Source organism: Oncorhynchus tshawytscha, linkage group LG09, assembly GCF_018296145.1.
Source record: "Oncorhynchus tshawytscha isolate Ot180627B linkage group LG09, Otsh_v2.0, whole genome shotgun sequence".
NCBI classification, from domain to species: domain Eukaryota; kingdom Metazoa; phylum Chordata; class Actinopteri; order Salmoniformes; family Salmonidae; genus Oncorhynchus; species Oncorhynchus tshawytscha.
In genome coordinates this window covers 4,148,733-4,171,599 of record NC_056437.1, presented here as the reverse complement: position 1 = coordinate 4,171,599, position 22,867 = coordinate 4,148,733, and the positions used below count along the sequence as shown (strand labels likewise).

General features: G+C 46.5%; 1 protein-coding gene across 4 annotated transcripts in view; it reads left to right on the top strand.

Moving 5' to 3' along the window:
* Nucleotides 1-22,867, top strand: part of LOC112259476 (MOB kinase activator 3B-like) — a 54,510-nt gene that overhangs the window by 3,847 nt on the left and 27,796 nt on the right. The window contains exon 1 of one of the 4 annotated variants that reach the window (XM_042326397.1): nt 22,162-22,385. The exons of 2 other annotated variants lie outside the window; for them this stretch is intronic. In XM_042326397.1, the coding sequence (XP_042182331.1) occupies nt 22,297-22,385 (89 nt within the window). In that variant the 5' untranslated portion in view covers nt 22,162-22,296. Of the gene's footprint in view, nt 1-22,161; nt 22,386-22,867 lie in introns of those variants that run through there. One more of the 4 variants, XM_042326396.1, reaches the window with a different exon arrangement.

Genomic DNA, 22,867 nt, shown 5'->3' with positions numbered 1-22,867 from the left:
TAGTCAATGAACAGCATTCTCACATAGGTGTTCCTTTTGTCCATGTGGGAGTGTGATTTGGATTACGTCATCTGTGGATCTGTTGGGATGGTATGCGAATTGGAGAGGGTCTAGGGTATCCGGGAGGATGCTGTTGGTGTGAGCCATGACCAGCCTTTCAATGCACTTCATGGCTATTGACTTGAGTGCTACGGGGCGGTAATAATTTAGGCAGGTTACCTTCACTTCCATCGGCACAGGGACTATGGTGGTCTGCTTGAAACATGTAGGTATTACAGACTCGGTCAGGGAGAGGTTGAAAATGTCAGTGAAGACACTTGCCAGTTGGTCCGCACATGCTTTGAGTACAGGTCTTGGTAATCCATCTAGCTCCACCGCTTTGTGACTATTGACCTGTTTAAAGGTCTTGCTCACATCGGCTACCGAGAGCTTTATCACACAGTCGTCCAGAACAGCTGGTGCTCTCATGCATGCTTCAGTGTTGCTTGCCTCAAAGCGACCATAAAAGGCATTTAGCTCATCTGGTAGGCTCGCATCACTAGGCAGTTCGCTGCTGGGTTTCCTTTTTTAGTCCGTAATAGTTTTCAAGCCCTGCCACATCCGACGAGTGTCAGAGCCGGTGTAGTAGGTTTAAATCTTAATCCTGTATTGACGCTTTGCTTGTTTGATGGTTCGTCTGAGGGCATAGCGGGATTTATTACAAGCTTCCGGGTTAGGGCTTCGTTGACACAGGACTTATGGGTTAGGGCTGGAGTGGATTTCAGAATAAATGGCTTGTGGGTTAGGGCTGGAGTGAATATCAGAAGAAATGGCTTGTGGGTTAGGGCTGGGGCTGGGGAGGATATCAGAAGAAGTGGCTTGTGGGTTATGGTTGGGGAGGATAGAAGAAGTGGCTTGTGGGTTAGGGCTGGGGTGGATATCACAAGAAGTGGCTTGTGGATTATGGTTGGGGAGGATATCAGAAGAAGTGGCTTGTGGGTTATGGTTGGGGCTGGGGTGGATATCAGAAGAAATGGCTTGTGGGTTAGGGCTGGGGTGAATATCAGAATACGTGGCTTGTGGGTTAGGGCTGGGGTGAATATCAGAAGAAATGGCTTGTGGGTTAGGGCTGGGGTGAATATCAGAAGAAATGGCTTGTGGGTTAGGGCTGGGGTGAATATCAGAAGAAGTGGCTTGTGGGTTATGGTTGGGGCTGGGGTGGATATCAGAAGAAATGGCTTGTGGGTTAGGGCTGGGGTGAATATCAGAATATGTGGCTTGTGGGTTAGGGCTGGGGTGAATATCAGAAGAAATGGCTTGTGGGTTAGGGCTGGGGTGAATATCAGAAGAAGTGGCATGTGGGTTAGGGCTGGGGTGAATATCAGAAGAAGTGGCTTGTGGGTTAGGGCTGGGGTGAATATCAGAAGAAGTGGCTTGTGGGTTAGGGCTGGGGTGAATATCAGAAGAAATGGCTTGTGGGTTAGCGCTGGGGTGAATATGAGAAGAAATGGCTTGTGGGTTAGGGCTGGGGTGAATATCAGAAGAAGTGGCTTGTGGGTTATGGTTGGGGCTGGGGTGGATATCAGAAGAAATGGCTTGTGGGTTAGGGCTGGGGTGAATATCAGAATATGTGGCTTGTGGGTTAGGGCTGGGGTGAATATCAGAAGAAATGGCTTGTGGGTTAGCGCTGGGGTGAATATCAGAAGAAATGGCTTGTGGGTTAGGGCTGGGGTGAATATCAGAAGAAGTGGCTTGTGGGTTAGGGCTGGGGTGAATATCAGAAGAAGTGGCTTGTGGGAGATCAAAGCACTGCACAACACATTCTATTTTACAGCAAAGACTGCAGCAAAAGCGAACTCCTTTGTCGGCGACTCTTCCGTCCGATTGGCTGGGGAATGGCTGGCTCACTGAGAAACTCCTTTTTTTAGGTCACGTTATTACACAGTATATTAAGTTCATAATATTTCACACCTTGATTTTTCTTATTTTTCAAGCGGTCTTTTTTAGGGAGCCTAGCCCGCCAGCTGAACTGAAGCTGATGCCTTAAGACTGTGTGACATAGGAGGAAGCAGAGAATGAACAAATTCACTGTCCTTTTATCCAAGTTCACTGTCCTTTTAACCAAACTCACTGTCCTTTTAACCAAACTCACTGTCCTTTTAACCAAACTCACTGTCCTTTTAACCAAACTCACTGTCCTTTTAACCAAACTCACTGTCCTTTTAACCAAACTCACTGTGCTTTTAACCAAACTCACTGTCCTTTTAACCAAACTCACTGTCCTTTTAACCAAACTCACTGTCCTTTTAACCAAACTCACTGTGCTTTTAACCAAATTCAAGCAGAAACTCACCCCCGACCTGAATTAACATGTCTTAGGACTTTGCTAGAAAAAAACAATAGACAGGGAAACACAGCCAGACTCTTATCTAATCAACTCAATTTAAATGATAGGAGCGCCCCACTGTGTCGCTCCTCTTTGACCTATCCGCTGTCCAATGAACAAAATAACAGTTTCCCTGTAACAATAAATCCATTGTACTTACAGTACAATATAACATACAAATTCCTAGCTCTTTATAAAACATGACAATTTCATTCACACGGCAACATTAATTGACCAATTACTGTACCTGTACACAGCCCATCTGTAAATAGCACACCCAACTACCTCATCCCCATATTATTACTTACCCTCTTGCTCTTTTGCACCCCAGTATCTCTATTTGCACATCATCATCTGCACATCTATCACTCCAGTATTAATGCTAAGTTGTAATTATTTCTCCTCTATGGCCTATTTATTGCCTTACCTCCCTACTCTTCTACATTAGCACACACTGTACATAGATCTTTCTTTTCTATTGTGTTATTGACTGTACGTTTGTTTATGTGTAACTCTGTGTTGTTGTTTGTGTCCCACTGCTTTGCTTTATCTTGGCCAGGTCGCCGTTGTAAATGAGAACTTGTTCTCAACTAGCCTACCTGGTTAAATAAAGCTCAAAAAAAACCTTTAAAAAAACAATTTAGTTGAATCTCTTAAATAGTTTTAAAGTGAAATCCCAATGGAAATGCACATAACATTTCCTTAGTCTTCACACCTCTCCTGGCGTCAGTGACCCCCAGGACTTCCGTAGGGACGTCTCTTCCTCGAGAGATGAGGTGTGTTTGAACCTCGTGATAGTCCACAGACGGTCAGCCACCCAAACAATGTCGTAAATGGTGATTGAGTCATCACTAAGCGCCTGCAAGTCGCCTTCACTAATTCTCCCACTACAGTCTTTCCAATTATTAAAACACTCTTTGTACCACGAATTGGAAATGTTGAGATTTTAGTGTGCGCAGAACGGCCGGCTAGGGAAGTGGTTTATACCCACCTATAGATCTACTATATCTAGGCCTATACAGTACCTTCAGTACCTACAGTAATATATTCACACCCCTTTGACTTCTTCTACATTTTGTTGTGTTACGTTGAGATTTTATGTCACTGACCTACGCATCCCATCGTGTCAAAGTGTAATTAAAAATGTATAAAACATTAAAAGCAAAAAAATGTCTTGAGTTAATAAGTATTAATAAGTGTTTTTGCTTTGTCATAATTATTGTATGTAGATTGGTGAGGGGGGGGAAACAATTTAATGGGGGGTAGAAGCTGTGTCTGTGCCTGTCTGAGAGTCAATGCTCCAGTACCGTTTGCCAGACAGTAGCAGAGCGAACAGTCTATGACTTGGGTGGCTGGAGACTGTGGCAATTTTTCGGGCCTGATATAAAGGTCCTGGATGGCAGGGAGCTCGGACCCAGTGAAGTACTGGGCTGTCCACACCACCCTCTGGTATAGAGGTTCTGGATGGCAGGGAGCTGGGCCCCAGTGATGTACTGGGCTGTCCACACCACCCTCTGGTATAGAGGTCCTGGATGGCAGGGAGCTGGGCCCCAGTGATGTACTGGGCTGTCCTCACCACCCTCTGGTATAGAGGTCCTGGATGGCAGGGAGCTGGGCCCCAGTGATGTACTGGGCTGTCCTCACCACCCTCTGATATAGAGGTCCTGGATGGCAGGGAGCTCAGCCTCAGTGATGTACTGGGCTTTCCACACCACCCTCTGGTATAAAGGTCCTGGACGGAAGGGAGCTGGGCCCCAGTGATGTACTGGACTGTCCTCACCACCCTCTGATATAGAGGTTCTGGATGGCAGGGAGCTGGGCCCCAGTGATGTACTGGGCTGTCCTCACCACCCTCTGGTATAGAGGTCCTGGATGGCAGGGAGCTGGGCCCCAGTGATGTACTGGGCTGTCCTCACCACCCTCTGATATAGAGGTTCTGGATGGCAGGAGCTGGGCCCCAGTGATGTACTGGGTTGTCCACACCACCCTCTGGTGAGGTCCTGGATGGCAGGGAGCTGGGCCCCAGTGATGCTGGACTGTCCTCACCACCCTCTGGTTCTGGATGGCAGGAGCTGGGCCCCAGTGATGTAGGTCCTGTATAGAGGTCCTGGATGGCAGGGAGCTGGGCCCCAGTGATGTACTGGGCTGTCCTCACCACCACCTGGTATAGAGGTCCTGGATGGCAGGGAGCTGGGCCCCAGTGATGTACTGGGCTGTCCTCACCACCACCTGGTATAGAGGTCCTGGATGGCAGGGAGCTGGGCCCCAGTGATGTACTGGGCTGTCCTCACCACCCTCTGGTATAGAGGTCCTGGATGGCAGGGAGCTGGGCCCCAGTGATGTACTGGACTGTCCTCACCACCCTCTGATATAGAGGTTCTAGATGGCAGGAGCTGGGCCCCAGTGATGTACTGGGCTGTCCACACCACCCTCTGGTATAGAGGTCCTGGATGGCAGGGAGCTGGGCCCCAGTGATGTACTGGGCTGTCCTCACCACCACCTGGTATAGAGGTCCTGGATGGCAGGGAGCTCGGCCCCAGTGATGTACTGGGCTGTCCACACCACCCTCTGGTATAGAGGTCCTGGATGGCAGGGAGCTGGGCCCCAGTGATGTACTGGGCTGTCCTCACCACCCTCTGGTATAGAGGCCCTGGATGGCAGGGAGCTGGGCCCCAGTGATGTACTGGGCTGTCCTCACCACCCTCTGGTATAGAGGCCCTGGATGGCAGGGAGCTGGGCCCCAGTGATGTACTGGACTGTCTACCCTCTGTAGCACTTTGTGTTCAAGGGCGGTGAATTTGCTCTACCAAGCAGTGATGCAGCCAGTCTAATAGCTCTTGATGGTGCAGCTGTAAAACTTTATGAGGATCCAAGGGACTATGCCAAATATTGATAATAGTGTTGAAGTCGTGCTTGGCCACACAGTCGTGGGTGAACAGGCAGTACAAGAGAAGACTAAGCACGTCCACCCCTGAGGGGTCCCCTGTTGTTGCCTACCCTCAGCACCTGTGGCTGGCCCGTCAAGAAGTCCAGGATCCAGTTTCAGAGGGAGGGGTTCAATCCCTGGGTCCCTAGCTTGGTGATGAGCTCGGAGAGGACTATGGTATTGAACACTGAGCTATAGTCCACGTACAGCATTCTCACATAGTTTTTCACCTTCTTGTCCAGATGGGAGAGGGCCATTAATATCTAGGCCTATACAGTACCTTCAGTATGGGATGGGGAGAGGGCAGTGTGAAGTGCAATTGATATTGCGTCATCTGTGGATTTCTTGGGGCAGGATATGTGATTTGGAGTGGGTCCAGGGTGTCTGGGATGATGGTGTTGATGTGTGTCATGACCATCTTCTCAAAGCACTTGAAGTAATTATAATAATTATACATGTGAGTGCTACAGGGCAATAGTCATTTAGCCAGGTCATCTTGCAGCTCTTGGGAACATGTTGAAGGTGTTTAAGGGTGACCATAATATACTGGTAGTTTAAAGGTGACCATAATGTACTGGTAGTTTAAAGGTGACCATAATATACTGGTAGTTTAAAGGTGACCATAATGTACTGGTAGTTTAAAGGTGACCATAATATACTGGTAGTTTAAAGGTGACCATAATGTACTGGTAGTTTAAAGGTGACCATAATGTACTGGTAGTTTAAAGGTGACCATAATGTACTGGTAGTTTAAAGGGTGACCATAATATACTGGTAGTTTAAAGGGTGACCATAATGTACTGGTAGTTTTAAGGGTGACCATAATATACTGGTAGTTTAAAGGTGTTTAAAGGGTGACCATAATATACTGGTAGTTTAAAGGTGACCATAATGTACTGGTAGTTTAAAGGTGACCATAATGTACTGGTAGTTTAAAGGGTGACCATAATATACTGGTAGTTTAAAGGTGACCATAATGTACTGGTAGTTTAAAGGTGACCATAATATACTGGTAGTTTAAAGGTGTTTAAAGGGTGACCATAATGTACTGGTAGTTTAAAGGTGTTTAAAGGGTGACCATAATATACTGGTAGTTTAAAGGGTGACCATAATATACTGGTAGTTTAAAGGTGTTTAAAGGGTGACCATAATGTACTGGTAGTTTAAAGGGTGACCATAATATACTGGTAGTTTAAAGGGTGACCATAATGTACTGGTAGTTTAAAGGGTGACCATAATGTACTGGTAGTTTAAGGGTGACCATAATATACTGGTAGTTTAAAGGGTGACCATAATGTACTGGTAGTTTTAAGGGTGACCATAATATACTGGTAGTTTTAAGGGTGACCATAATATACTGGTAGTTTAAAGGTGTTTAAAGGGTGACCATAATGTACTGGTAGTTTTAAGGGTGACCATAATGTACTGGTAGTTGTAAGGTGTGTCAAAACTTGGTCCCTGAGTTATCTACCTTTCATCCCATTCCCACCAGAGGTGATTTGTTTGAGTAGGTTGTGTGTGCAATGTCTCAGAGGAAAGGAATGTGTGAGTGCGGTTTGGTTACAGAAGTGTTTGCCAAGCACAGAGTAACCTGGTTAAACATTGACTGAACTGAACATGGACTCTGTGTGATACTGTATACGAGGGCTTCAAATGTCTAGATATATTATTCTCTCACCTTTTAATAGATAAAAAAAATCACCTTTATTTAACCAGGTAGGCCAGATCACCTTTATTTAACCAGGTCGGCCAGATCACCTTTATTTAACCAGGTAGGCCAGTCGAGAACAAGTTCTCATTTACAACTACGCCATGGCCAAGATAAAGCATAGCAGTGTGACAAAAACAACAACACAGAGTTACACATGCGATAAACAAATATACAGTCAATAACACAATCGAAAAATCTATATTCAGTGTGTGCAAATGTAGAAGATTAGGGAGGTAAGGCAATAAATAGGCCGTAGTGGCGAAGAAATGACCATTTATAAATTAAACACTGGAGTGACAGATGTGCAGAAGATGAATGTGTAAGTAGAGATACTGGGGTGCAAAGGAGCAAAAAAATAAATAACAATATGGGGATTAGGTAGTTTGGTGGGCTGTTTACAGATGGGCTGTGTACAGGTGCAGTGATCGGTAAGCTGCTCTGACAGCTGGTGCTTAAAGTTAGTGAGGGAGATATGAGTCTCCAGCTTCAGTGATTTTTGCAATTTGTTCCAGTCATTGGCAGCAGATAACTGGAAGGAAAGGCGGCCAAATGAGGAGTTGGCTTTGGTGATGACCAGTGAGATATACCTATTGGAGAGCGTGCTATGGGGGGCGGGGCCTGCTATGGAGACCAGTGAGCTGAGATAAGGTGGGGCTTTACCTAGCAAAGACTTATAGATGACCTGGAGCCAGTGAGTTTGGCGACGAATATGAAGTGAGGGCCAGCCAACGAGAGTATACGGGTCGCAGTGGTGGGTAGTATATGGGGCTTTGGTGACAAAACGGATGGCATTGTGATAGACTGCATCCAGTTTGCTGAGTAGAGTTTTGGGGGCTATGTTGCAAATGACATCGCCGAAGTCAAGGATCAGTAGGATAGTCAGCACCAATGTGAATACTCCCGCCACAGGAGTCGCTGGTGAGACAAGGATATCCCTACCGGCCAAACCCTCCCTAACCCGGACAACGCTAGGCCAATTGTGCGTCGCCCCACGGACCTCCAGGTCGCGGCCAGGTACGACAGAGCCTGGGCGCAAACCCAGAGTCTCTGGTGGCACAGCTGGCGCTGCAGTACAGCGCCCTTAACCACTGCGCCACCCGGGAGGCCTGATTGGAGATGTTTAATATGAGTCTGGAAGGAGAGTTTACAGTCTAACCAGACACCTAGGTATTTGGAGTTGTCCACATATTCAGAAGTCAGAACCGTCTAGAGTAGTGATGCTAGGCGGGCGGGCAGGTGCGGGCAGCGATCGGTTGAAGAGAAAGCATTTAGTTTTTACTCGTGTTTAAGAGCAAGTAAAACAGTGTTCAATATATAATCCTAGATATTCATAAGGGTTGCTATAGCGTCGCTATAAGTCATTCATATGGGAAGGAAGCGGTACAGTAGTAAGTTTGCTTTACACATTGTATTCCCCTACTCAAACGACATGCAGTCATCCACTGGGACCAAGGCAGAGTTTGATGCATTTTTTACACGACTGTCGGTTTTGAGGAAGCACACACACACACACACACACACACACACACACACACGCACACAGCTTCATGAGTTTTGACTCAGGCTTTTTTAAAGCCTGCTCTCTTCAGCACTTTTATTTCACTGTAATGGTGGCTTCCAGATGCTACTCCTAATAGGGCCAACTGTTGTAAACAAAAACACACTGTCATCTCACACAGCTGGACTCATTATCATTATACAGAAAGGTCTACTCTATTGTGGTCAATGTCATATACTGCAGAATCGTGTACTTTACGTTTTTTCAAGTTTTATCATATGGCAAATCACACTGTGAAATGCTTAACATGAAACCCAACAGTGCAGTATTCAAATATATACCCAAATATAATAATATTAAGAAATAATAAGAAAGAGAGAAAAGAGGAAGCTATATACAGGGTCAGTGGTTGTGTGTGTGTGTGTGTGTGTGTGTGTGTGTGTGTGTGTGTGTGTGTGTGTGTGTGTGTGTAAGTTTAGGTGTGATAGGCAGATATACAGTACATGTAGACAAAGCTGAAAGGTGACTGGTAGCAGGAATATATAACTACTTATGGTATTATATACAGGTAAGCAGGTGTAATATTGACCTGTAACAGGATAAATAGATAAATACTAATGGTAATAGAAATGAATTAAGATGTTTAGTAGTCTGTTGGTCTGAGCCTTGATGCACCGGTACCGCCTGCCCAGGCGGGAGCATGGAGAACAGTCCACGTCTGAGGTGGCTGGAGTCTTTTGGGCCTTTCTCAGACCCCGCCTGGCGTGAACATCCTGGATGGCTGTTAGCTCACCCCCAGTGATACACTGGGCCGTCCGCACCACCCTCTGTAGTGCTTTCCGGTCGAGAGCGGGTCAGCTTGGCAAAGGTGTTGTTGCCTACCCTCACCACCTGGGGGGCAGCCCGTCAGGAAGCCCAGGATCCAGTTGCAGAGGGAGTTGTTCACAGTTCCTGGGTCCTTAGCTTAGTGATGAACTTGGAGGGCACTGTGGTGTTGAACGCTGAGCTGTAGTCAATGAACAACATCCTCACATAGATACAGCTCTTTTCTTTTCTATATGGGAGAGAACGGTGTGGAGTACAACTGAGATTGCGTTGTCTGTGGATCTGTTGGGGCGTTATTCAAATAGGAGTGGGTCTAGGGTTTCTGGGATGATGGAGGTGATGTGTGCCATGACCAGCCTTTCACTTCATGATTACAGATGTGAGTTCTACAGGGCGGTAGTCATGGATACCTTAGAAACAGGAACAGGAATGATCATAGTCAACTTGAAACATGTGGGGATTTGAGACTGGGAGAGGAAGAGGATGTCAGTGAAGATTCCTGCCAGCTGGTCTGCACATTTAAGCCAGCGGTAGTCATTGTGGCAGGATACCTTAGAATTTTTGGGAACAGGAATGATCATAGTCAACTTGAAACCTTGAAACATGTGGGGTTTTGAGACTGGGAGAGGGAGAGGATGAAAATGTCAGTGAAGATGCCTGCTAGCTGGTCTGCACATGCCCTGATGACACGCCCTGGAAAACCGTCTGGCCAAGCGGTCTTACGAGTGTTGACCTGTTTTAATAACCTTACTCACGTTAGCCTCGGAGAAAGAGGGATCACTCAATCTTCATGATCAGTGGGGTGCCTGCAGGGCTCTCTGTTGTTTTTGTGAAAGCGTGCATAAAAGGCATTTAGTTGGGCTGGTAGAGAGGCATCGTTGGGCAGATCATGGCTAGGGCTTCCTTTGTTGTCCGTAGCCACATCCGTTGAGGGTCGGAGACGTGTTAATAGGATTCCAGCTTGCTCCGATATTGTCATTTTGGCTCTGAGGAGGTCATAGCAGGACTTCTCGTACGCGTTCGTGTCCTCAGCTGAAGCCTCGGGATTGGCTGCGATAGCCCTGTGAGCCGGTAGCTCTTTTCTTTAGCTTTTAACGTGTAACAGTATAACTTTAGACCGTCCCCTCGCCCATACCCGGGCGCGAACCAGGGGCCGATTGAAACGCTATTTAGCTCGCACCGCTAACTAAGCTAGCCGTTTCACATCCGTTACAAACGCACGACTCAGTGTTTAATCAGGGCGTTTGATTGGGGAAGCAGAGAACCTTCACTGTGAAGACAACGTTGGCGATGCATTTCCTGATGAATCAGGTGACCGAGGTGGTTAGCTCGTCAACGCTATCGGCGAAGTCCCGGAACATATTGCTAAATCTGATAAATCTGAATTAGACATTTTTGGGTGATCTTGATCTGGATGGGTTGATGCCAGCTTCTGATAGGCTGAGAAAAATGGTGCCGACAGAGAGGGCTGCCTCGCTTCTAGCTCTAAGGAAACTTTGCAGTATTTTGTTTTTTAAATATTATTTCTTACATCGTTAGCCCACAAAATGTTTTGAGTTATTACATACAGCCTGGAAAAACTATTGGATATCAGAGCGGCGGTAACTCACCAGCATTACGACCCGGAATATGACTTTCCCGAAGCGGACCCTTTGTTCGCACCCCCCAGGGCAATAGGACTGATTCCAGAGGCCGATCCAAAACAACGTTGGTGGATGAGAGGTACTCGGAATGGTCTTCTAGTCCGACTTAGGAGGTGTGCACACCACCCACCGCTTCCAAGTATGTTACTCGCTAATGTTCAGTCTCTGGATAATAAATCAGAGACATCAGGGATTGTAACATACTCTGTTTCACGGAAACATGGCTCTCCCGGAATATACTGTCAGAGTCCGTGCAGCCAGTTGGGTTCTCAGTTCATCGCGCAGACAGGAATAAATGTCTCTCCGGAAGAAGAAGTGTAGGGGTGTAAGTTTCATGATGAACTCTTCATGGTGTGATTGTGATAACGTACAGGAACTCAAATCCTTTTGTTCACCCGACCTAGAATACCTCACAATCAAATGCAGACCGTATTACCTCCCAAGAGAATTCTCTTCGGTTATAGTCACGGCCGTGTATATCCCCCCTCAAGCCGATACCATGACGGCCCTCAAAGAACTTCACTGGACTTTATGCAAACTGGAAACCACATATCCTGATGCTGCATTTATTGTAGCTGGAGATTTTAACAAAGCAAATTTGAGGAAAAGGCTGCCGAAATTCTATCAACACATTGACTGTAGTACTCTGCACTGCGTAAACACTCGATCACTGTGACTCCAATTCCGGGATGCCTACAAGGACCTCCCCCGCCCTCCTTTCGGCAAATCTGACCACAACTCCATTTTGCTCCTCTCTTCCTATAGGCAGAAACTCAAACAGGAAGTACCTGTATTAAGGTCTATTTAACGCTGGTCTGACCAATCGGAATCCACACTTCAAGTTTGTTTTGATCACGCAGACTGGGATATGTTCCCGAGAATAACATAGACGAATACACTGATACGGTGACTGAGTTTATCAGGAAGTGTATAGGAGAGGTTGTACCCACTGTGACTATTAAAACCTACCCTAACCAGAAACCATGGATAGCTGGCAGCATTCGCACATAACTGAAAGCTCGACCCACCACATTTAACCAGGGCAAGGTGACTGGGAATATGGCCGAATACAAACAGTGTAGTTATTCCCTCCGTAAGGCAATCAAACAGGCTAAATATAGGGTCAGTATAGGGTGGAGTCGCAATTCAATGGCTCAGACACGAGACGTACAGACAATCACGGACTACAAAAGGAAAACCAGCCATGTCGCGGACACCAACGTCTTGCATCTGGACAAGCTGTGTGTTCTCTTTTTGACTCTGTTTTGTATATTTGCAGTCAGAACGCCAGAATAGACTCCATCTCCATAGCTATCATACTCTAATTCCACTGATTTCAAAACTCGGTCCTCCAGAAAGTGGAGAGCAACACTGATGCAGTTCTACTACGTGATATATTTTAAAAAATCTGTGTTAGAATGGATTACCTTTCACATACTGAGCAGCTCATATTATAGACAGAAAGGTGCTACATGGCAGACCAATCCGAACTCATCTCACTACACATGTCCAGCCCACTCATTATCTCAGCCAATCATGGCTAGCAGGACGGTTGCTGACTTTTTTTGTGGCTAAACCAACTAGACTCGTGATTTAACAATTTGATTCATAGTTTACAGATAGCATACACGTTTGTTATTAAGTTTACAGAAGGCATTTTGATGTTTTTTAAAGTTTATGTCCAAATGGCTCTCCTGTGAATTTAATTTTTTTATTAAACCTTTATTTAACTAGGCAATTATTTATTTATTTATTATTAATTATTTTACCTTTATTTAACTAGGCAAGTCAGTTAAGAACAAATTCTTATTTTCAATGACGGGCCAACCAAAATTCAAAAGGCCTCCTGCAGTGACAGGGGCTGGAATGAAAAATAATTGTTTTTATAAAATATATATATAGGACAAAACACACATCATGACAAGAGAGACAACACTACATAAATAGAGACCTAAGACAACAACATAGCAAGGCAGCAACACATGACAACAACATGGTAGCAGCACAAAACATTGTACAAACATTATTGGGCACAGACAAACAGCACAAAGGGCAAGAAGGTTGAGACAACAACGTCTTTGAATGATTAAAGATAAAACTGTCCAGGTTGAGTGTTTGTTGCAGCCCGTTCCAGTTGCTAGCTGCAGTGAAGTGAAAAGAGGAGCGACCCAGGGATGTCGCTGCTCTTAAAGGATGCATGTTTTGGAATATTTTTGTATTCTGTACAGGCTTCCTTCTTTTCACTCTGTCATTTAGGTTAGTATTGTGGAGTAACTACAATGCTGTTGGCATCACGTGTCTTAGTGACGCGGAATTAAAATCCCCGGCAACAAGAACAGCAGCCTCCATGATCCGTGGAGTTTCCTGCTTGTTTATAGCACAGTTTGTTAATTGTCTGCTTGTTGTTTTTGTTGTCCTGAGATAGAATGTTTACAACAGTCACGATAACAGATGAAAACTCTTCTCAAGGGGTAGAAGGGTCGGCATTTCAACATCAGTCATACCAAGATAGGTCTAGACTTCCACACCATTTACTGTTGATGGTTCTGGAATGTTTATAGCTTCATCTTCAGAATTTGTTCTTATTTACTGACTTTGCCTAGTTAAATAACGGCAATTAAGGTTAAAATCTTCAGAACCCTCTTTGGTTTCTCTTTACATCTCTGAAATACCAGTGAGTTGGTGGCCATTTAAAAATAAAAACAACACATTGGATTAGGTTGAGGTATTGAGTGATTGGACCTTGCCCTCGGCATCAGATGATGATCCATGAAATCATGGCCTTGGTTCACATAGTGTTCTTTGGTTTGCATGTCTTTCTGCCTGTCTGTATACGCCATGCCATATAAACACAGTTTGCATTGTCACATGTAATCTTGCTCCATCTACAAAAACAAACAGACATTAATTAGTGTTGTTGCAATCTGTGAGGAAAGCAAATAATGTGTGAATACAATTGTAACCTGGATTCCTCCCATAATATCACTGGACATCCGATGGATGACCTCAGACCTCAGATATTCCAGGATGAGATAGTGAAGGCTTTGTGTTCCATAAAGTGTCCAATGTTGTTGGTCGTGTGGCTTGGCCTCAGGCCGCTCTCTCTCTCTCTCTCTCTCTCTCTCTCTCTCTCTCTCTCTCTCTCTCTCTCTCTCTCCCTCTCTCTCTCTCTCTCTCTCTCTCTCTCTCTCTCTCTCTCTCTCTCTCTCTCTCTGTCTCTCTCTCTCTCTCTCTCTCTCTCTCTCTCTGTCTCTCTCTCTGTCTCTCTGTCTGTCTTCTGTGTTCCTCGTCCACTCAGATTGATTCAACTCTTAGTAACGTTCTGCTTCAAGCTGTATTCAGGAACTGTCTGTCTGTGTGATTTGGGTTTTACTTCTACTACAGAACGTCTGTATCTGCTATTTATGGAATATCCCTCCTGTTAGTTCTTCCACTGTAGACAGGCCCTAGACCTGTCACCTACATGTTTATAGACAGTATATAACGTCCTTCCGCTGTAGATAGGTCTAGAGCCTGTCACCTACATGTTTATAGACAGTATATAACATTCTTCCGCTGTAGATAGGTCTAGAGCCTGTCACCTACATGTTTATAGACAGTATATAACGTCCTTCCGCTGTAGATAGGTCTAGGGCCTGTCACCTACATGTTTATAGACAGTATATAACGTCCTTCCGCTGTAGATAGGTCTAGGGCCTGTCACCTACATGTTTATAGACAGTATATAACATTCTTCCGCTGTAGATAAGCCCTAGACCTGTCACCTACATGTTTATAGACAGTATATAACATCCTTCCACTGTAGATAAGCCCTAGACCTGTCACCTACATGTTTATAGAAAGTGTCAAATCCTTCCACTGTAGATAGGTCTAGGACCTGTTATTACATGTTTATACACAGTATATAACGTCCTTCCACTGTAGATAGGTCTAGGACCTGTTATTACATGTTTATAAACAGTATATAACGTCCTTCCACTGTAGATAGGTCTAGGACCTGTTATTACATGTTTATACACAGTATATAACGTCCTTCCACTGTAGATAGGTCTAGGACCTGTTATTACATGTTTATAGACAGTATATAACATCCTTCCACTGTAGATAGGTCTAGGACCTGTTATTACATGTTTATAGACAGTATATAACATCCTTCCACTGTAGATAGGTCTAGGACCTGTTATTACTTGTTTATAGACAGTATATAACATCCTTCCACTGTAGATAGGTCTAGGACCTGTTATTACTTGTTTATAGACCGTGTAACGCCAGTTTGTATGTTTAGACTCTAGCCCGGTCTTATATGTAATGAAAAGATACATATAGAGAACAGTTAGCTAAACACACGGTTAGCTAAACACACGGTTAGCTAAACACATGGTTAGCTAAACACACGGTTAGCTAAACACATGGTTAGCTAAACAGTTAGCTAAACACACGGTTAGCTAAACACACGGTTAGCTAAACAGTTAGCTAAACACACAGTTAGCTAAACACACAGTTAGCTAAACAGTTAGCTAAACGCACGGTCAAACACACGGTTAGATCAAACACACAGTTAGCTAAACACACAGTTAGCTAAAACACACAGTTAGCTAAAACACACAGTTAGCTAAAACACACAGTTAGTTCAAACACACAATTAGCTAAACACACAGTTAGCTAAACACACTATTTCCAGACTGTTAATGCTGTACTGTACAGGGGAAACACTGTATGTTGGAATATCAGTTTATTTAAGGACAGAAAGTCACGTTAAACCCATAACAGCATCTCTACCACGGTCATAAACCCATAACAGCATCTCTACCATGGTCATAAACCCATAACAGCATCTCTACCACGGTCATAAACCCATAACAGCATCTCTACCACGGTCATTAATGATTGAACAGATTCTGGCTCCACAGAAAGTGCTGTTCTGCCCTCATCAGTTTCCTTCCCCAGTTCAGCACACATTATTCTGTCTTCTTAGCTGCACCTTGGGAATTATAGTGTGTGTGTGTGTCCAGTGTGTGTGTGTCCAGTGTGTGTGTGTCCAGTGTGTGTGTGAGCCACGTTTACTGTCTGCAACAGTTCCATCACGTGTCGTCATTGATCACGATCAGTAGCATTGATTAGCCAAATAATCAACCAGAATGATTGAACAATCTTGAATGTTAGACTTGACCTAGAGTTACCTTGGAAAGGCACATTGTTCTTTTTATTGGTGTGTTATGGTAACCAAGGTTACATCTGTAATGATCAGACGGCCTACGCACTACACTAACAGAGAAACGTCTGTCTGTCTGTCACTCTGTCCTTAAAGTGAATCTACCTGCTTCTGGCTGGACAGGTGATGAGGTCATTCATCCACACTTCCAAAGCCATGACGGAGCTTCTGAAATGTTGTCCTTCAAGTTGCTCAGTTACTGGTGAAAGGTGAAGGAGGAAGGGTTTTCCATTACAATGGTGACGTTATCTTCAGATCTGGCTTTGCTGTATAACAAAAACATGTTTATTTCCTCTTAGAAAGATTAGCGACAAACTCATAGTACTCATGAGAACAAGAAGCTCTCTATCTGTCAGTACTCAGAGTACTCATGAGAACAAGAAGTTGTTGATCTGTCAGTACTCATAGTACTCATGAGAACAAGAAGTTGTTGATCTGTCAGTACTCATAGTACTTGATCTGTCAGTACTCATAGTACTCATGAGAACAAGAAGTTGTTGATCTGTCAGTACTCATAGTACTCATGAGAACAAGAAGTTATTGATCTGTCAGTACTCATAGTACTCATGAGAACAAGAAGTTATTGATCTGTCAGTACTCATAGTACTCATGAGAATGTGAATGATCTCACTTTACATTATATGGCATAATGTAAAAGTGGAAACAATGGGTCTTTCTTTTCAATGTTATCCAGTTAAATGTAACTAAATGTATTAGAAAATGTAATCTAAGTAATACCCAAAAGTAATTATTTATTATGAGAGGTCCATAAACAATAACTGGTAATGCTGCTTACTCAAAGAAAGGTTCAAATCTCACCTTTCTGGTAAAAATGGTTATACATATTGTGTAGTCACTTTTAAGGAGACTAGCTCCAGTACAGAGTACAATATTGATGTGATGTATTTCCTGTTCAGCAAAACTGTTTGAATAGGACTTGAAATGACTGATATGCTTTCTAAATATAGTTTAATCAAATTATAGAAAGCACTAACTATAAGATTCCACCTTCTTTTAAAACTTAAAAAAAAACATGTTTCTATGTTTAGTGTTAGAGGAAAATCTGCATGTTTTCTTCAAGTCTCTTTTGATCAAAACGTCTCCCCCCCATCTCTGTGAATGTCTCAGAGCTCTAGCTTGGCTTCCTGAACTCGTTGGAGACTGTGAGGGCGTTGGTGAATGGAGAAAGGTAGAGACAGGCGCAGGACACGGATATGAGTATAGTCCGACAGTTTACTCAAAAATGAGGAAGAATATTCCAACACGGAAAACACAAAAATCAAAAACTCAAGAACACGAAGCCACATGACAAACAATAACGCACAGTACAGAGAGGGAAGCCAGAGGGTTAAACAAGGAACATAATGAATGTAATAGAAATCAGGTGTGAATAATGAAGACAACACCAAACGAAAATGAAACATGGATCGGTAGCGACTAGAAAGCCGGTGACGTCGACCGCCGAACGAACAGAGGGACCAACCTCGGCGGAATTCGTGACAGAGACTTGCCTTTCATCTCATATTAATCTTGTCCGTCTATGACAGGGATGGGCAACTGGTTTAGGCCCTCAGGACCAATAAATAAAAAAATACTGTATATTTTAGTTATTTTTCTGAACTTACTCAGGGTCTCAAACTTCCTGTTGACAGTTAGAGTAATAGGATACAACAGGTGACATTTTCAGCAGACACTCAATTATCTCATGTCAGCAACATTGTTTTAGATTGGTAAATTAGTCTAGCAGCCAGCTATCTTAACTTGATCATTGGTCATCAGTTATCATATTAAAAACTGTAAACATTTGCCTCCAAACGTGTAGAATTACAGGGACATGCGTTAGAATTTGTGGTCCCCACCCCTATCAAAGTTGCCCATCCCTGGTCTATGACAAACAGAAAGTGTTTTTGTTTACAATCTATGAAAATGTTGATCAGAACCGGTACCAGAACCATGCAGGTCCTGACATCTGAGCTCTGCTATGTATAGAAATGCCATTGGTGATGTTGTATTGTTGCGAGGAATGCATCATGATTTGAACGTCATTACCTTACAATGTTGCCTGCATACATGTCAATTATGCTGTGATGCTGGAAGTCATGGTGAGGCCCTCTACTCCGCCAGGAGCTGGTGAGGCCCTCTACTCCGCTAGGAGATGGTGAGGCCCTCTGCTCAGCTAGGAGCTGGTGAGGCCCTCTGCTCAGCTAGGAGCTGGTGAGGCCCTCTACTCAGCTAGGAGATGGTGAGGCCCTCTGCTCAGCTAGGAGATGGTGAGGCCCTCTGCTCCGCTAGGAGATGGTGAGGCCCTCTACTCAGCTAGGAGCTGGTGAGGCCCTCTACTCCGCTAGGAGATGGTGAGGCCCTCTACTCCGCTAGGAGATGGTGAGGCCCTCTACTCCGCTAGGAGATGGTGAGGCCCTCTACTCCGCTAGGAGATGGTGAGGCCCTCTACTCCGCTAGGAGATGGTGAGGCCCTCTGCTCCGCTAGGAGATGGTGAGGCCCTCTACTCCGCTAGGAGATGGTGAGGCCCTCTACTCCGCTAGGAGATGGTGAGGCCCTCTGCTCAGCTAGGAGATGGTGAGGCCCTCTACTCAGCTAGGAGATGGTGAGGCCCTCTACTCAGCTAGGAGATGGTGAGGCCCTCTACTCCGCTCAGCTAGGAGATGGTGAGGCCCTCTACTCAGCTAGGAGATGGTGAGGCCCTCTACTCAGCTAGGAGATGGTGAGGCCCTCTGCTCAGCTAGGAGATGGTGAGGCCCTCTACTCCGCTAGGAGATGGTTAGGCCCTCTACTCTGCTAGGAGATGGTGAGGCCCTCTACTCAGCTAGGAGATGGTGAGGCCCTCTACTCAGCTAGGAGATGGTGAGGCCCTCTACTCAGCTAGGAGATGGTGAGGCCCTCTGCTCAGCTAGGAGATGGTGAGGCCCTCTACTCAGCTAGGAGATGGTGAGGCCCTCTGCTCAGCTAGGAGCTGGTGAGGCCCTGTACTCAGCTAGGAGATGGTGAGGCCCTCTACTCCGCTAGGAGATGGTGAGGCCCTCTACTCAGCTAGGAGATGGTGAGGCCCTCTACTCAGCTAGGAGATGGTGAGGCCCTCTGCTCCGCTAGGAGATGGTGAGGCCCTCTACTCAGCTAGGAGCTGGTGAGGCCCTCTGCTCAGCTAGGAGATGGTGAGGCCCTCTACTCCGCTAGGAGATGGTGAGGCCCTCTACTCCGCTAGGAGATGGTGAGGCCCTCTACTCTGCTAGGAGATGGTGAGGCCCTCTGCTCAGCTAGGAGATGGTGAGGCCCTCTACTCCGCTAGGAGATGGTGAGGCCCTCTACTCCGCTAGGAGATGGTGAGGCCCTCTACTCAGCTAGGAGATGGTGAGGCCCTCTACTCCGCTAGGAGATGGTGAGGCCCTCTACTCCGCTAGGAGATGGTGAGGCCCTCTGCTCAGCTAGGAGATGGTGAGGCCCTCTGCTCAGCTAGGAGATGGTGAGGCCCTCTACTCCGCTAGGAGATGGTGAGGCCCTCTACTCCGCTAGGAGATGGTGAGGCCCTCTGCTCAGCTAGGAGATGGTGAGGCCCTCTACTCAGCTAGGAGATGGTGAGGCCCTCTACTCCGCTAGGAGATGGTGAGCCCTCTACTCAGCTAGGAGATGGTGAGGCCCTCTACTCCGCTAGGAGCTGGTGAGGCCCTCTACTCCGCTAGGAGATGGTGAGGCCCTCTGCTCCGCTAGGAGATGGTGAGGCCCTCTGCTCCGCTAGGAGATGGTGAGGCCCTCTGCTCCGCTAGGAGATGGTGAGGCCCTCTGCTCCGCTAGGAGATGGTGAGGCCCTCTGCTCCACTAGGAGCTGGTGAGACCCTCTGCTCAGCTAGGAGATGGTGAGGCCCTCTGCTCCGCTAGGAGATGGTGAGGCCCTCTGCTCCGCTAGGAGATGGTGAGGCCCTCTACTCCGCTAGGAGATGGTGAGGCCCTCTACTCAGCTAGGAGATGGTGAGGCCCTCTACTCAGCTAGGAGCTGGTGAGGCCCTCTGCTCCGCTAGGAGATGGTGAGGCCCTCTGCTCAGCTAGGAGCTGGTGAGGCCCTCTGCTCCGCTAGGAGCTGGTGAGGCCCTCTGCTCCGCTAGGAGCTGGTGAGGCCCTCTGCTCAGCTAGGAGCTGGTGAGGCCCTCTGCTCCGCTAGGAGATGGTGAGGCCCTCTGCTCAGCTAGGAGATGGTGAGGCCCTCTGCTCCGCTAGGAGCTGGTGAGGCCCTCTGCTCAGCTAGGAGATGGTGAGGCCCTCTGCTCAGCTAGGAGCTGGTGAGGCCCTCTGCTCAGCTAGGAGCTGGTGAGGCCCTCTGCTCCGCTAGGAGCTGGTGAGGCCCTCTGCTCAGCTAGGAGATGGTGAGGCCCTCTGCTCAGCTAGGAGATGGTGAGGCCCTCTGCTCCGCTAGGAGCTGGTGAGGCCCTCTGCTCAGCTAGGAGATGGTGAGGCCCTCTGCTCAGCTAGGAGATGGTGAGGCCCTCTACTCAGCTAGGAGATGGTGAGGCCCTCTACTCCGCTAGGAGCTGGTGAGGCCCTCTACTCCGCTAGGAGCTGGTGAGGCCCTCTACTCCGCTAGGAGATGGTGAGGCCCTCTACTCCGCTAGGAGCTGGTGAGGCCCTCTACTCCGCTAGGAGATGGTGAGACCCTCTACTCCGCTAGGAGCTGGTGAGGCCCTCTGCTCAGCTAGGAGCTGGTGAGGCCCTCTACTCCGCTAGGAGATGGTGAGGCCCTCTACTCAGCTAGGAGATGGTGAGACCCTCTGCTCAGCTAGGAGCTGGTGAGGCCCTCTACTCCGCTAGGAGATGGTGAGACCCTCTACTCAGCTAGGAGATGGTGAGACCCTCTGCTCAGCTAGGAGCTGGTGAGGCCCTCTACTCCGCTAGGAGATGGTGAGACCCTCTACTCAGCTAGGAGATGGTGAGGCCCTCTACTCCGCTAGGAGAAGGTGAGGCCCCTCTACTCAGCTAGGAGATGGTGAGGCCCTCTACTCCGCTAGGAGATGGTGAGACCCTCTACTCCGCTAGGAGATGGTGAGGCCCTCTACTCAGCTAGGAGATGGTGAGGCCCTCTACTCAGCTAGGAGATGGTGAGGCCCTCTACTCAGCTAGGAGCTGGTGAGACCCTCTACTCAGCTAGGAGATGGTGAGGCCCTCTACTCAGCTAGGAGATGGTTAGGCCCTCTACTCAGCTAGGAGATGGTGAGGCCCTCTACTCAGCTAGGAGATGGTGAGGCCCTCTACTCAGCTAGGAGCTGGTGAGGCCCTCTACTCAGCTAGGAGCTGGTGAGACCCTCTACTCAGCTAGGAGCTGGTGAGACCCTCTACTCAGCTAGGAGCTGGTGAGACCCTCTTACTCAGCTAGGAGATGGTTAGGCCCTCTACTCAGCTCGGAGCTGGTGAGGCCCTGTACTCAGCTAGGAGATGGTGAGGCCCTCTACTCAGCTAGGAGATGGTGAGGCCCTCTACTCAGCTAGGAGATGGTGAGGCCCTCTACTCAGCTAGGAGATGGTGAGGCCCTCTACTCAGCTAGGAGATGGTGAGGCCCTCTACTCAGCTAGGCGCTGGTGAGGCCCTCTACTCAGCTTGTCACTGACAAGACAAGAGGGAAGTAGTGAACCTGTTGACCACTGACAAGGCAAGAGGGAAGTAGTGAACCTGTTGACCACTGACAAGGCAAGAGGGAAGTAAGTAGCTAACCTGTTGACCACTGACAAGATGGAAGTAGTGAACCTGTTGACCACTGACAAGGCAAGAGGGAAGTAAGTAGCTAACCTGTTGACCACTGACAAGATGGAAGTAGTGAACCTGTTGACCACTGTCAAGACAAGAGGGAAGTAGTGAACCTGTTGACCACTGACAAGGCAAGAGGGAAGTAAGTAGCTAACCTAACACTCAGACAGGTTCAGATCTGGTCAGGCAACATTTCTCCTGAAGAAGACAATAGGCCCCATTGATTGAGTTTCACATCACATCTTCCACTACGGACGTAGTAGGTCTGATTTACAGGTTGTGTTCTTCACCGGGCAGTCGGGCACTCTACTCTGAATTTACAAATCATACATCAATATGATGCGAAAGTAGCAAGAAAGATCTCCTTAGCATGTTGTTTGTTTTGGATATTATGGAAAAGCAGGGAACATGCCAAGATTGCTGCTTCGACTGGATACTCAAAGCTTTTAAACCAAACTTGTATGTATTCTTATATTATTGTAATGCCTAACATGCCGGTGAAGGATTATTCCGCTTATATCCTAGTGCACTACTTTTGACCAGAACCCTATGGGCCCTGGTCAAAACAAAGTAGTGCACTACATAGGGAATAGGGTGCCATTTGGGATGAAGCCGTATGCTCATAAGCAGGCTGTTACAGTGGTAGTATAAATCCGCTTGGCTTTAAAAGCACCATGGATATGACATAACCTCAAATTAAACCGCATGGTGGGATTGATGTGATCTGTATTCGATTTTAGAATCAGATTTAACGCTTGTAATCTTTGTCAGGCTGTAATAAGTAAATGGATACAGTCCAAATCAAATCAAATTGTATTGGTAGCATATACATATTTAGGTAGCATATACATATTTAGGTAGCATATACATATTTAGGTAGCATATACATATGGTATTGCGGGTGTAGTGAAATGCTTGTGTTCCTAGCTCCAACAGTACAG